The sequence below is a fragment of the Lepidochelys olivacea genome (genome assembly GCF_965140295.1).
Source record: "Lepidochelys olivacea isolate rLepOli2 genome assembly, chromosome: 11".
NCBI lineage: Eukaryota > Metazoa > Chordata > Testudines > Cheloniidae > Lepidochelys > Lepidochelys olivacea.
The window spans coordinates 14,852,739-14,865,314 of record NC_140421.1 but is presented as its reverse complement, the minus strand read 5'-3'; the positions used below and the strand labels follow the sequence as shown (position 1 = coordinate 14,865,314).

Below are 12,576 nucleotides of genomic sequence, written 5' to 3'. Positions count from 1 at the left end.
GCTCCGGAGCCACAGGTTGGCCACCCCTGGTCTACACTTTTCTCCAGACACGCTGTCAAAACAGTTACGCTTTTACAGATACACTGACAAAGAACACCGGTGTTCCCAGAATCTGCTCTCTAGCTTTGCTCACTAAGTATGATGAAAATACATCAGACCCTCCTCTTTTCCCCTCTCGTTTTTAAGTGTTCTGATGAGTTTTAGCAGCTTTCCAGCAGGAAACACCTTTTTTTATTAAAGCTACTGGGTATCAGAGCAAGTGCCATAGAAGCCCTTTAAATTCATGACAGTTGTCCAAATGCAGCAGAAGTAGAATATTGTCCTTTTAAAAGATTTTTAACTGGCTTACATATGTATACATACAAATAAATAAATGAAAGCTGAAGTAAAAATGTAAATTAGCCATCTCCCAATGCAACTGTATTCTAATTCCCCTGCCACCACCATACCACTATGTCTCCTGCTTTAACGTTAAGAGACTGCAAAAATTATTTGGGTATTAGTTAATGCAGCCAGATGTTCTTGTTTTAGTGCCAAAAGTGCTGAAACACTATCAGTATTTAGATCTCAAGATGAGAGGTTATAGCTCAGAAATCACTTTACAGCTATACCTCACAGGAAAAATATACACAATAAAAACACAGTCAGGGTCTAATCTCAAAACAACAGTATATTACATAAGGGAGAGACGTAATGGACAAATGGGTAGACAGAACCATAATAGTACTATGTGTTTTAAACTTTATCCTCTGGTTTAAACAAAGCAGATACTGAGGTTCAAAGAGCAGCCATTGTGCTTAGTCTAGAGCTACCTTCCATACTGGTAAGAATGCTAAAAATCAACGTTCTCCTATTTGATTCTCAAGAATTTACCACAGCAACCTCAGCACATTACACAAGATCAGTACAAAAAGCATCCATGGCCCATGAAACTTTTCTTTCACTACACCCACACGAAACCCTTTTTCACCTGAGTTCTCTTCACATAGTATGAGTTAGAAATACACACTATAGTCATAGCATCTACACATACAAAATAAGTACAAGTTCTACTGCAAAGGGCCCCTGAGCTCTTCAAAGCCTCCCCTTCTTCCAACATCACCCACCCGCAACCACATCTCTGCTGACACTTTCCAAGCTCACAAAGACCATACGAAGACTTGTGGGTCTTCCTGATCTCTTGTGGCAAGGTGTTCTGCACTCTAGGACTTTCCACTGAGAGCGCTCTGCCCATGATACCCAAAAATTTCACACTGGAAAAAAGGGGGAAAGGGCAGATGCAGTGGCCTTGTTAAGCACAGCTGCCATGGACGGCCGTAGAAGGAAAGGCGGTCACTGAGATGGGTCCAAGCAAAGGGATTTGGGAATCAAGAGCAGTATCTCAGGCTGGGTCTGGAACTGTAGAGGTAGTCAGTGCGGACTGTGAAGTACCAGTATGATGTACTCTCTCCATCTAAGTTCATTCCATTTAAGGGGCAGAGTGACCCACTGTAGCGCCACATGGTCCATACAGTCAGCCCCAGTTAAGCATATTGCAGGGGTCTAGTCTGAGAGTGACTAAAGCATTGATCAGCCTCACTAAGTCTCAGAAATTATGGGGCTTCGAATTTTGGAAGAAGACATTTCTATACATTTTGGCTCTTTCGGTGTCCAAAAGCAGCAACTACTTCAATAGGAATATAACTGCCTTGACTGCCAGACAGATGATGCTCACAACAGAGGGTGAAGTAATAACCTCCATCAGTTACTCAACGTGTTTTCTGCTAGCACCATCTCTGTCTAGTCTGGATTTAGCCTGAACCGGCTGCATCAAGGCTCCAATTTCACTCAGTACTGAGACAGCATGAAGACAAGAGAATCTGTGCTTGAAGTGAAGGGGACTGGTACCATGAGCATGAGAGCATGACAATGGTGGTGTTATCCATTAAATCTCTCAGGCTATGGCTACGCTACAGCTTAAGTCGACATAAGTTATGTTACTCAGTGGTGTAAATAAGCCACCACCACCCCGAGCGATATTATTTATGCTGACATACCAGTGCTTAAGTCAGGATATACATAATGTCACTCAGGGGAGTGGCTAATTTATGCCGAACAACATAACTTATGTCGACTTAAGATGTAGTGACTGTAGAAGCTCTCCCATCAACATACCTGCCGCCGCTCATTGGGAGTGAATTAATTAAGTTGATGGGAGAGCTCTCCAATTGGCTTAGCGCAGGTACACAGAGTGTGTGCAGCTCAGCTGCTGTAAGCTCTCAAGTGTAGCCATTGGTTTCACACATATGATCAATGACCATTAGGATGGGAGAGGAGGAATGGGGGACTGAGCGACAGGGTGCTATTAGTGAAGCCAGCCTAATGTGACTCCATCCATCCCAGCAAAGTCTGACAGATGGCAGAAAAGTGAATTTGTGACCAGCAATGTTGAAAGGCTGATGACAGATCAAGTGGTGTAGGGGTTAGTGAGGCTCCCATTAACTGAACATGCTGACTGGTGTGCCCAAGGAAAGGGATAGCAAACTGGATGCATATAATTATAAATTAGGATGAGATTCTAGAGGAGCTGAAGCTGATGTCAGCACTATATCAGCTGTCCTGCATCCCTCAATACATTCAGCTATTTACAAACAGATTTAAATCCAGAAAACAGAAAGGTAGGCTGGACAAGGTGACGTACCTCCCACCAACTAGTTTGAGTGCGTTACACAAAATCTAAATTCCAATGACCAAAAGAACCAAGTAATTAAAAGATTAATTCAGGACTTCACCAGACATCTTAGAGGCTGAATGGGGCTAACTGGGAGACACAATACCTTGAAAATGCACCAAGGGAACAGTTTTGGTTGTGCTTCAGAGTCGGGGCACCGCTGAAACCCCTTGCCTCACTGCAAGGAAGCTGTCTTACGACAGTCAAGAGAATCATGAGATCCTGCCCTGACTGTGGTATCAATAGCAAGGACAATCATGAGACTCAACAGGACTCAGTACAGGAGATAAACCCAAGGTTGTGAGGGGGCCATTTAGGGATCTGGGGCAAAAACTGGGGATTGGTCCTGCTTTGAGCAGGGGGTTGGACTAGATGACCTCCTGAGATTCCTTCCAACCCTGATATTCTATGATGCTCAGCTTGCAACCATCAGAAAGTAGGGCCTTGGAGTTGAAAGACTATCTTAAGAAGGTTGGTTTCTTTGCAAAATGGGGGCAGTCAATCCTTGGGAGATGGGAATTTATTTTATCACAGTATTTTGCATGGCTCCCATCACCACTGTTTCTGGGTGCATGTTCTTAAAGATAAATCACTGATTAAACGGTCTGTAGCAGCAAATTTAGATATCATTGCTGGAACTGAACCAAAAACAAGCTGGCTGATGCACAAATACACCTAAGCTAAATCATCTGGATAGCCCCAATCTGGCAGGAGCATTCCAGATGGTTCCTAATTGCAAGAAAGGCGATCTCACACAGGGAAAGACATCAAGATGGGGGACTATAATCAAATGTGATAGACAGCACAATGGGAGACAGTTTATAAATAGAGCAGATAGTTGAGGAGTTTTGGATGACCTACCTCTCTCCTAATACATATGCACCAACTACTGAGAGCAGCAAAACGTTCTCTCCTCATGTCAGTTCACAGCTAGTTCACAAAGTTGTATTCGAATCATGTATGTATTGCAACTGGCTAGCACTGATAGGGTGGCAAAACCATATTGCACGAGTCTAGTCCGAGAGTGACTAAAGCATTGATCAGCCTCACTACGTCTCAGAGATTATGGGGCTTCAAATTTTGGAAGAAGGCATTTCTATATACTGTGGCTCTTTAGGTGTCCAAAAAGCAGCAATTACTTCAATAGGACCATAACTGCCTTGACTCTCAGACAAGGACTTTCAAAAACTTTTGAGTCTAACAATGTGTTGGGAGAGTCCAAAACAGAGCAGGTGAAAAAAAGGAGAGCTCTTTGAATTATCTATGTCAGACATGGTCAGTTCTTGACAACAGAAAAACGAACAAAAAAAGACCTGTAAAGGTAAAGGGGCCTTTCAGAATCATTGTCATAGGTGGCAACAAGGAGAGGAAAAGGTATGCGTGGAAATCCTAGGAGAAAATAGCACTATATACCTAGTCCTTATAAAATATCTACATTGCACATTTTTCTGCAATGCACTTGAATACAAGACAATGATGAGAGCACCAGAAAACTAAAGATATCTAATTAGCCCCAGGGCTTCAGATCAGCGACTACTTAAATTAGTGCCTCAGGAGTGGGTAGATTTTCTAGCTCATGTTATACATGGAATTGAAATATTTCAAATAATTATGAGATGACTGATATATGCTGCATTATTTTAATATTAAACAAAAAAGTACTTACTTTAGAACAATCTGAAGTCTATTTTTTATTCTCGTTGCAGCTCAGCTTGGTCTACTCTGATTAAAAACTATGCAATTTTAAAGGTAAGAAATATGGAGCTGAGGGTCAAGTGCACAGAATAAATTCTTAATGGCTCTTACCCGATGATTTGAGGTTTTGTTAAATCAAACAAAAAACCCTTGGTGATTAAGTTCTCCCTACGCAGATATACAGCATTATAAATTCTAATGCTAAAGTAAACTGGTGGTTTCTTTCCTCAGGATTTCTGCTAGATATTCTGCATTGTGGACCCACTACTACTATAAATCAGCATGGTCTTATGTTCTACTAGTAAGAATCCATACTGCACGTTGAACATGCATGTTGTACTATGCAATCCATGGGGACAATACCAGCACCAAATTGATTTCTAGATCACAATTTCCTGCTCACTTTGAAAAGGAAAGGGCCTGTGTATTTCAGATTTGTGTTAGCTTTGAGAAGGAGGGGTGTTTGCGCAAATGCACAAACTGCATCCTACCATGGCTAACTGGAAAAGACAGTATGCTAGAAAATGTTAAGGTGGAATCAACATTAAAGGTGATACACAGGGAGCAGCCTGTGTGTGTGTCTATGTCCTGTGTGGGGCTGGAGCTGGTACAAAATTCATCCACCTCCAATCCAGAGGTAGGCAATCCCTAATATTCTCTTTTAATGGCTTATTCTGAGCTAGCATGGAACCTATACCACCAGGATTCAGCGGATGTGGTGGTGGTTCTCCCTACAAGGGAATACCATGGGCCTGTCCTAACTCATGTCAATAAAGTGAAGATGCACTATCATTTAACTCCAAAAATTAAAACATGGCAGTTATCTATAATCTAGTGGAGAAGAGCTCGCAGATTCTACATTATAAAAGAGTTTTTACTCCTTTGTCACCAAGAACAAACAAGTATATTTACTCACTGTATATTTAGCCCTGGGTGACCTAACATCCAGAGTGTCCAGCACTTTCCCAGAGTTAGTGCTGTATATCCTGCCTGGGGTCCAAGCAGATCAAGACTGGGGACTTCATCGATCAGTGTCCTAGAACAGGAAACCTACCAAACCTCTGGGATTTCAAAGGAACAGCCAAGGTAAAGCTCACAATGCTCTTTACCTGTGGAAACATACGGGTTTTTTCCTTAGAGAATAGTTTGAAATCCAAAGTCCACCCATGTTTGAGCCAAGACTGTAATTTCAATGTTCCCAGTAAGAGAATTAAACTTTCCATGTGCAATCTGACCACCAGTTGGGTAGCATAAACCTTGGGAAAGCTAAGAAAGTCAGCAAACGCTGATGTGCAGTCAACACAAGTGCAAGACAGGTGCCATAGGTGGTCTGATGTATTTATACTGGGTAAACAGTATTGGTGGGGGTGGGGGCTGGGAACAGGAGAGGAAAGAACAACAAGACAAGACAAGACAAGTTTTCCTTTTGAGAAGATGCTCAAGTTGAGCTGCTTCAGCACTTCATTTGGGTCTTTTCTAAAGCAATTAACAAGATCATAAGCTTCCTTAAAATGTTTAACAGGTGTCCATGATATCTGTAGGAAAATTCATCCAGGAACAAAGATGGGGGGAAAAGGTAATACAGGCCATTCATATTAAAAAAAAACCTTTGTCCAACTATATTTTTTATAATTGTTTCAGCAATTATAAAACATGGTTGACTAAGACCCCTTCCTCCTCTATTTCTTGAATATTTTTAGATAAGAAGTTAAAAGTCTTCCAACTTATTCAAGTTAGTGTGAGAAAGTGGAGAACCAATACAAGGTCTAACAACTGAATCTTATCTACAAAAAAACGCTTGGCAGAATTTGATTTTTGTTTATTTTTTTAGAATTTTGGGGTGATCAATGTTCATTTTTATGCTTTAATATTTTTATTTAAATTTTCAGAGTTGCAGGATACAATGGGAGGTCAAACAATAATTATATAATGTTAGTACATGTTGAAAGTCAAAAAGTTAAAGCTCCACAACTGTTAGAACACAATGGTCAACATCACATGTCAAAAACCACAAAATAAATATCCTTAAATCAAACTATTAAATTCTAAAGCAGCATTTTTCTTACTCTATTTGTAAGTTTCTGTCATCATTGATGGAAATATTTTTTTAATCTGTGTGTATTAGGTGACGTCAACATTTACTGACGTTGGCCAATAAAAATCTATTCCTTCCAAATCTATATATTAGGAATACCCAGCCTCCGGATAAACGGGGGGAGAGGGGGGGAACGGACGGACGACTTGGATTTGCCTCTTTCCACAAACCAGCATTCCCTGCAATCTACAAAAAACAGAGATGCGTGGTCCAGTACTATCCTGCTTGTGAAGTCTGCAGACCAAGAAGCAGAAGTGAGACAAAGTGTGCATCGCCACCACTAGGTTGCTGCCATCACATCAAGGTCTATGACCACTGAGGACATTCCAAGTTTCTGGAAGCAACATTCTGGAATCCCAGTTGCTGGGATTTCAGTTCAGGCAGGAATCTAGTCTTCAGTCTGAATGGGAAGGGGAAAAGGAATGGAATCTGTTGGGATGGAGGATCCTGAACTGGATGTACTATGCAGATGTATGGCAATGAAATTAAGATAGCATAAGTAGGAACCCTGTTCTGTGGATCAGCCTCATTAGGGGTGTTCTGTTGATCTTCTGTGGATAAATTAGGATGACCAGAAGGGAGAGAAGTATAAAGGGATGATGTATGGCTGCTATTTCATAGAAGGGACTATGCCAATGCAGCTGTGCTTCAATTGCTGAGGGGCATATACAAAAGTAGGAAGCTCCTCAGAGAAGGAGACTGAACAGCAGGCAATGTAGCCACTAAAACCCAACTGCTTCGTCAGCATCAATCCAGGTTGGTTTTTTTTGTTTGTTTTTTTAAAATCACCACCACTTTGTACTGGTGACCAAAATCATACATCCAGCATTATGATTTTACTGAAGAAACAAGAGCAAACTATGGCTGAGATTGGACAAACTCTTCTAATGATAAATATCTTTGTAACTTAGGACAACTTTGAAAAACAGGTGAAAGTTCAATGGATTTAGAGGGGGAAGTGATGTGTGACACATTACGAGTTTCAGAGTAGCAGCCGTGTTAATCTGTATCAGCAAAAAGAAAAGGAGGACTTGTGGCACCTTAGAGACTAACCAATTTATTTGAGCATAAGCTTTCGTGAGCTACAGCTCACTTCATCGGATGCATTCAGTGGAGTCTGCCTCCCAGCAAGGCAGCACCTCTTTAATTTAGGTGATGCGGATGATAAACGAAGAAGATTGCATCCCTTATGCAATAGAAGCAAAGTTATCAGAGTATGCAAATGCAAAAGAGCAAACCTAAAATAGAAAGGTAAGTTAATTTCCAGCTTCATATGAAGTATGGACTATTGGAGTGGAGTTACTCAAAGGGTCACCATAATAACAGCCAGTAGTTCAAAGAAAGATGAGGGGTCAATTTAGACAGAATGTAATTAACATTTTTAACAGGGAGGGTAATTAACCATGGAACAGACTGTCAAGGGAAGTGATACATTGACCACCATTTCGAGATTTTTAATCTAGATTGGATCCCTTCCTAAAATATATGCTCTAGTTTAACCACTTCTTATTTGCCTCAGAAATGTTGATTTATGTAGCAGGGAAGAATAATTCCCATCAATGCAGCAGGAATTACTGTGTGAAGTGCTTTGGTCTGTTTTATTCAGGCAACCAACTAGATCATCATAGTGGCCTTAAAATTTACAGACAAGAATTTCAAAGCTGACTGTCATTTTGGGGGTCATCCATTTCTGGGTACCCAGCTCCACCTACCTTAATGGGGAATTTTTTTTATTTTTTTTTCCTCCCCAGAGGGCAGGTACTTACCATTTTCTGAAGATCAGGCCTCTCTGCAGGGTTTATTTGAATACCCCAAAAATGAGGTCACCAAAATCACTAGTCATTTTTCAAAAATTTGGCCTATGAATTTAGAGAGAGCATCAAGGACAAGTGAAGCAAATTGCTGATTTTGAAAGTAAATGGATCGTCAGATTAGAGCACAAATTGTTCAGCAAACAAGAGCACAGAGATGCCTACCTGCTATCTAGACATTTTAATTCAGGTAAGACAGAATGACAAATTAAAGTACACATGATATACTAATCCCTGGTGGCATTATCTGATTCGTAACATTATTTGCACTAACATGGTTTCTGATAACAGCAGCTTCCTTTTCAGTTTTGACATCTGAAGGGTTAGAAGCTATATGTTTAAAGAGGGAGAAAAAGAAAAGACTATTGGCTCTCAAGAGCTTGAATGCACCAATGAAAAAATATTGCCTAGTAGGCATAACTTGCAGGTAGTGCTCATATTTTGGTTGTTAGTTATAGCAAGTAGTTACATTGTAAACAAGTTTTGAGATTTAAATTCGTTTTAATACATTTAATTTCGGGTTTGTTTCCATTTTAGTTCATGTTAAGGGTAAATTATTCCTGTTTCTGACAGTTTCAAATGAATGTTTTCGTTTCCTAGAGTTTTAATGGTGTATGTGCCATTTTGTGATTTTTGTCTGATGGCATGGAAAGAGAGACTCCCTGCAGCAGCAACTGATATGCCGGTGGTGGATTATACACCTAAAGATTTCTAATGTGAAATGTTGGCATCTATGACCCTTTCTGAGAACGAGATCTGACATGCAGCACCTAATTGGGACCTCCTCATGAGAAAACCCAATAGCAGTTGCATTAATTAGAATTAAATATCACATTTCATTATTCACAAAAAGGTCCTGAAGCTTGATCATAAAAGCTCAATATATTATACTTACAAAGATATTGGTAACTGTTTTCATAGCCTTCTCTTTCCGTTGCATAAACTCGTCATCCTGCAAGACAATTAATTGACAATTAAAAACCAAAAAAATTGAGCTTAAGCTTCAACAACACTAATGCATTTAGCAAGCAGACTTGTAAACTGGTTCCTAAATGAGCTGCTCAATTATTCAGTTAAGTACACTTAACTCTACAATTGCATCAACAGTCTGTTTGCTCTGCGTGTGTATAGCACTTGGTACAATGGGGTCCTACCCAAGACTGGGGACCCTTGGTGAAATTGCAGTGCAAATTAACATGGACTTATTGCAGAGGAAAATAAGTGTTTCAATAAATATTTAGATTTCAGTTTGGGAAGGAGGGTTGTCAGCTTTATTATTTCCATTTTAATGAGGATACTGAGGCAGAGAGAGGCTCAGTGACTTGCCTAATGTCACATCGGAAGTCTGTATCTGTAACAGAGCAGGGAATTGAAACCAGGTATCCCCAGTTGCAGCCTATCATCCTAGCCATTGGACCATCCTTCCTCTCACAATTCTGTATTCAAAACACAGCTATTTAAGGAAGTGAATCTATCATTGTAGTTTAGACATTTGAGATTTTTAATCTCTCTTTTGTTACCACTCATCCAGCATTATCAAAGAAGCTATGGGGTTCAGGAGTCCAACTCTGAATGAACATCAATGGGATTTGTGCACCTAACTCCCTTAGTGGCCTCTGAAAATTTCAGACATATGCAAGTCTGCATCAGCAGTCTCACTGGTTAACCAAACCAAACCTGATATAGCAACTGCATCTCCCCAGAATGGAAAAGGAGGTCTAACTCTAGATGTCCATAATATTCCTAGCACAAATGGTCTATGGAAAGACAACAAAACACTAACCTCAGACAACCAATTAAAATGAGCAGGTGAAAGATGTATCTTGATGTTTGTAAACTCATACTTCTTCAAAGACAATGCAATTGAATACTATAATTGCATAACAAGTTCCGCTGAAAAGTAGGGGAACATGGGCAAGAGGGTATAAAGTTTTCAGTTACATATTCAGAGATGTAGTTTCACAACCTCAGAGAAATAAAAAGGGATTGCACAGCAAATCAGCCCATCACACTAGAATTCTGCTCCACAGTTTAAGCAAAAATAGTCTGCTACACAACGGTAAACGCCTTAGTATTTCATTTCTATGAGCCTTTGTGAAGATAGCTTATGTACCTACAGAGAACTAGTCTCAATGGATTTGTTCAGAAAAGGACATATTACATATCTCAACCTCCAGGCTAATATGACCAGAATTATCAGAGATATTTTGCCCAGAGCTGTTGCAACCATAACAATTTGATATTGTCACTTTCCGGGTTGAAACAGAGATAGAGGTGGCTCTAGGCGAAGGCTGATAAAATCATACTTATGAACCATTTGGGGCCAACAAGGATTCATCTCCTCCTGATATACGCAGATGGACCTTCAATTTAGATTCTGGTGTTTACTTGCTTTTCTAACAGTAATCCTCATAGTTAGACCCATCCAGTTATAGACTAAAAATCATGGCCAGATCCTTAGCTAAGGTAAATCAGCACAGTTTTATCAACTTCAATGCAGGTACAAAGATTTACAGCAGCTGAGGAGAAAGCTCCATGTATGTACAGACATATTTTAAGAGAAAACAAAAAGCTTTAGCTAGGTCTTACCTCTGGTAAACTACGAGTTTTCTGAAACTGGGATATGGAATAGGAGCGAATATAGTCTCCCATTTCTTCTCTAGTTTCTATTGCACGTTTCACCAGCCACTAAAGAAAAAATTGATACTATTATTCAACAACTTATTTCTAAGTATTTTTGTTTGTGAAACAAATATTTCAAAACTCAGTTTTTGTGGACATGTGACAACTCAATGATTTACTCCATAAATAGCTCAATAACATTAGCCATTTTATTATCTTCATCTTCCCTATTTTTTACATATTAAAAATTCAACAGAACCAACAAGAGAGGTGATAAACTAAGCAACATACATACTGTGTCTGTAACCCAGGCCTTCCCACACCCCACAGACTTTAAGGCTAGAAGGGACCATCATGATCATCTAGTCTGACCTCCTGCATATCGCAGACCACAGAACCTGAGTCACCCACTCCTGTAATAGGCCCATAACCTCTGAGTCACTGAAGTCCTCAAATCTTGATTTAAAAGACTTAAAGCTACAGAAAATTGACCATTTACTCTAGCTCAAACCAGCAAGTGACCTGAGCCCCACACTACAGAGGAAGGCGGAACGCTCCCACCCTCCCGTCTCTGCAAACCTGATCTGGGAGAAAATTCCTTCCCAACCCCAAATATGGTGATCAGATAAACCCTGAGCATGTGGACAAGACTCACCTGGGAAAGAATTCTCTGTAGTAACACAGAGTCTTCGCCATCCAGTGTCCCATTTCTGGCTATTGGAGACATTTGCTAACAGCAGTCACGTGGACTTCATACAGACAAGCATGACTGAACGAGTGGGGACAGAGTGACTGCCCTGATCCTACACTATGAACCACATGCGTCATTGACTTTAACAGGTCTCTGTGTAGGTGCAGCAGTCCCCCAGAGTAAATCACAATGCAGAACCAGAGCCTTAGTTTGTAAATTCCTTTAGGCAATGACCGTCTTTCTAGGTTTTCTGAGACACCTAGCACATTTTTGAGCAACACTGTTTGTATAATAATGCATTGCAGAACTAGATATAGTCACATATGGTTTGTCCCATATATTCATGTCTGCGATTTCACTAAGAACTTTTTAAATTCTCACTGTACATTTATTCTCATGGATTTTCCAAATCAGTGATAATTACTGAAAAAATGCTGAGTTCAAAATCCCATTGCCTCTCCCACCCGAGATGAAAAGCCAATTGTCAAAGTTGATTTAGAACGAGCCAAGGAAGTCAACACAATTACTAGAAACATTCATTGGAATTTTGGCTGGATTGATTTATTTTTTAATTCAAATATTTAGATTTCACTCAATCTCAGTCCAAAAAGCAAAATATAAAATAAAACCTAAGAAACCTATGTGGGACAGTTTAACCACAAAACATCAAGCTAGTGACTAGAATGTTTTAGCTTTTTATACAAAACAGTTCCTGAAACACATTCTCTATATTCTTCCCCCCAAATGCCTAGAATGCAGGGATTATAACTAGACTTTTGGGAAACTGGCAGATTACTATGTCTTTGGAATTACAGACTGACTTACCTGTACATATATTTTACCTGCTTTAACCTCTCAATAACTCATTTTTTTTTCCTACCTAATACACTTAGTTAGTTTACTATAGAATTGGCTACCAGCATTGTCTTTGGTGTGAGATCTTGGGACTGGG

The 12,576-nt window shown here is 40.0% G+C and overlaps 1 protein-coding gene across 1 annotated transcript in view; it reads right to left on the bottom strand.

The window, feature by feature from the left end:
- Positions 1–12,576, bottom strand: part of CCDC93 (CCC complex scaffolding subunit CCDC93) — a 104,171-nt gene that overhangs the window by 78,749 nt on the left and 12,846 nt on the right. Inside the window, exons 5-6 of the mRNA XM_084643566.1 lie at positions 10,901–10,999; positions 9,207–9,263 (exon numbers count right to left, since the gene is read on the bottom strand). Of these exons, the coding sequence (XP_084499692.1) occupies positions 9,207–9,263; positions 10,901–10,999 (156 nt within the window). The remainder of the gene's footprint in view (positions 1–9,206; positions 9,264–10,900; positions 11,000–12,576) is intronic.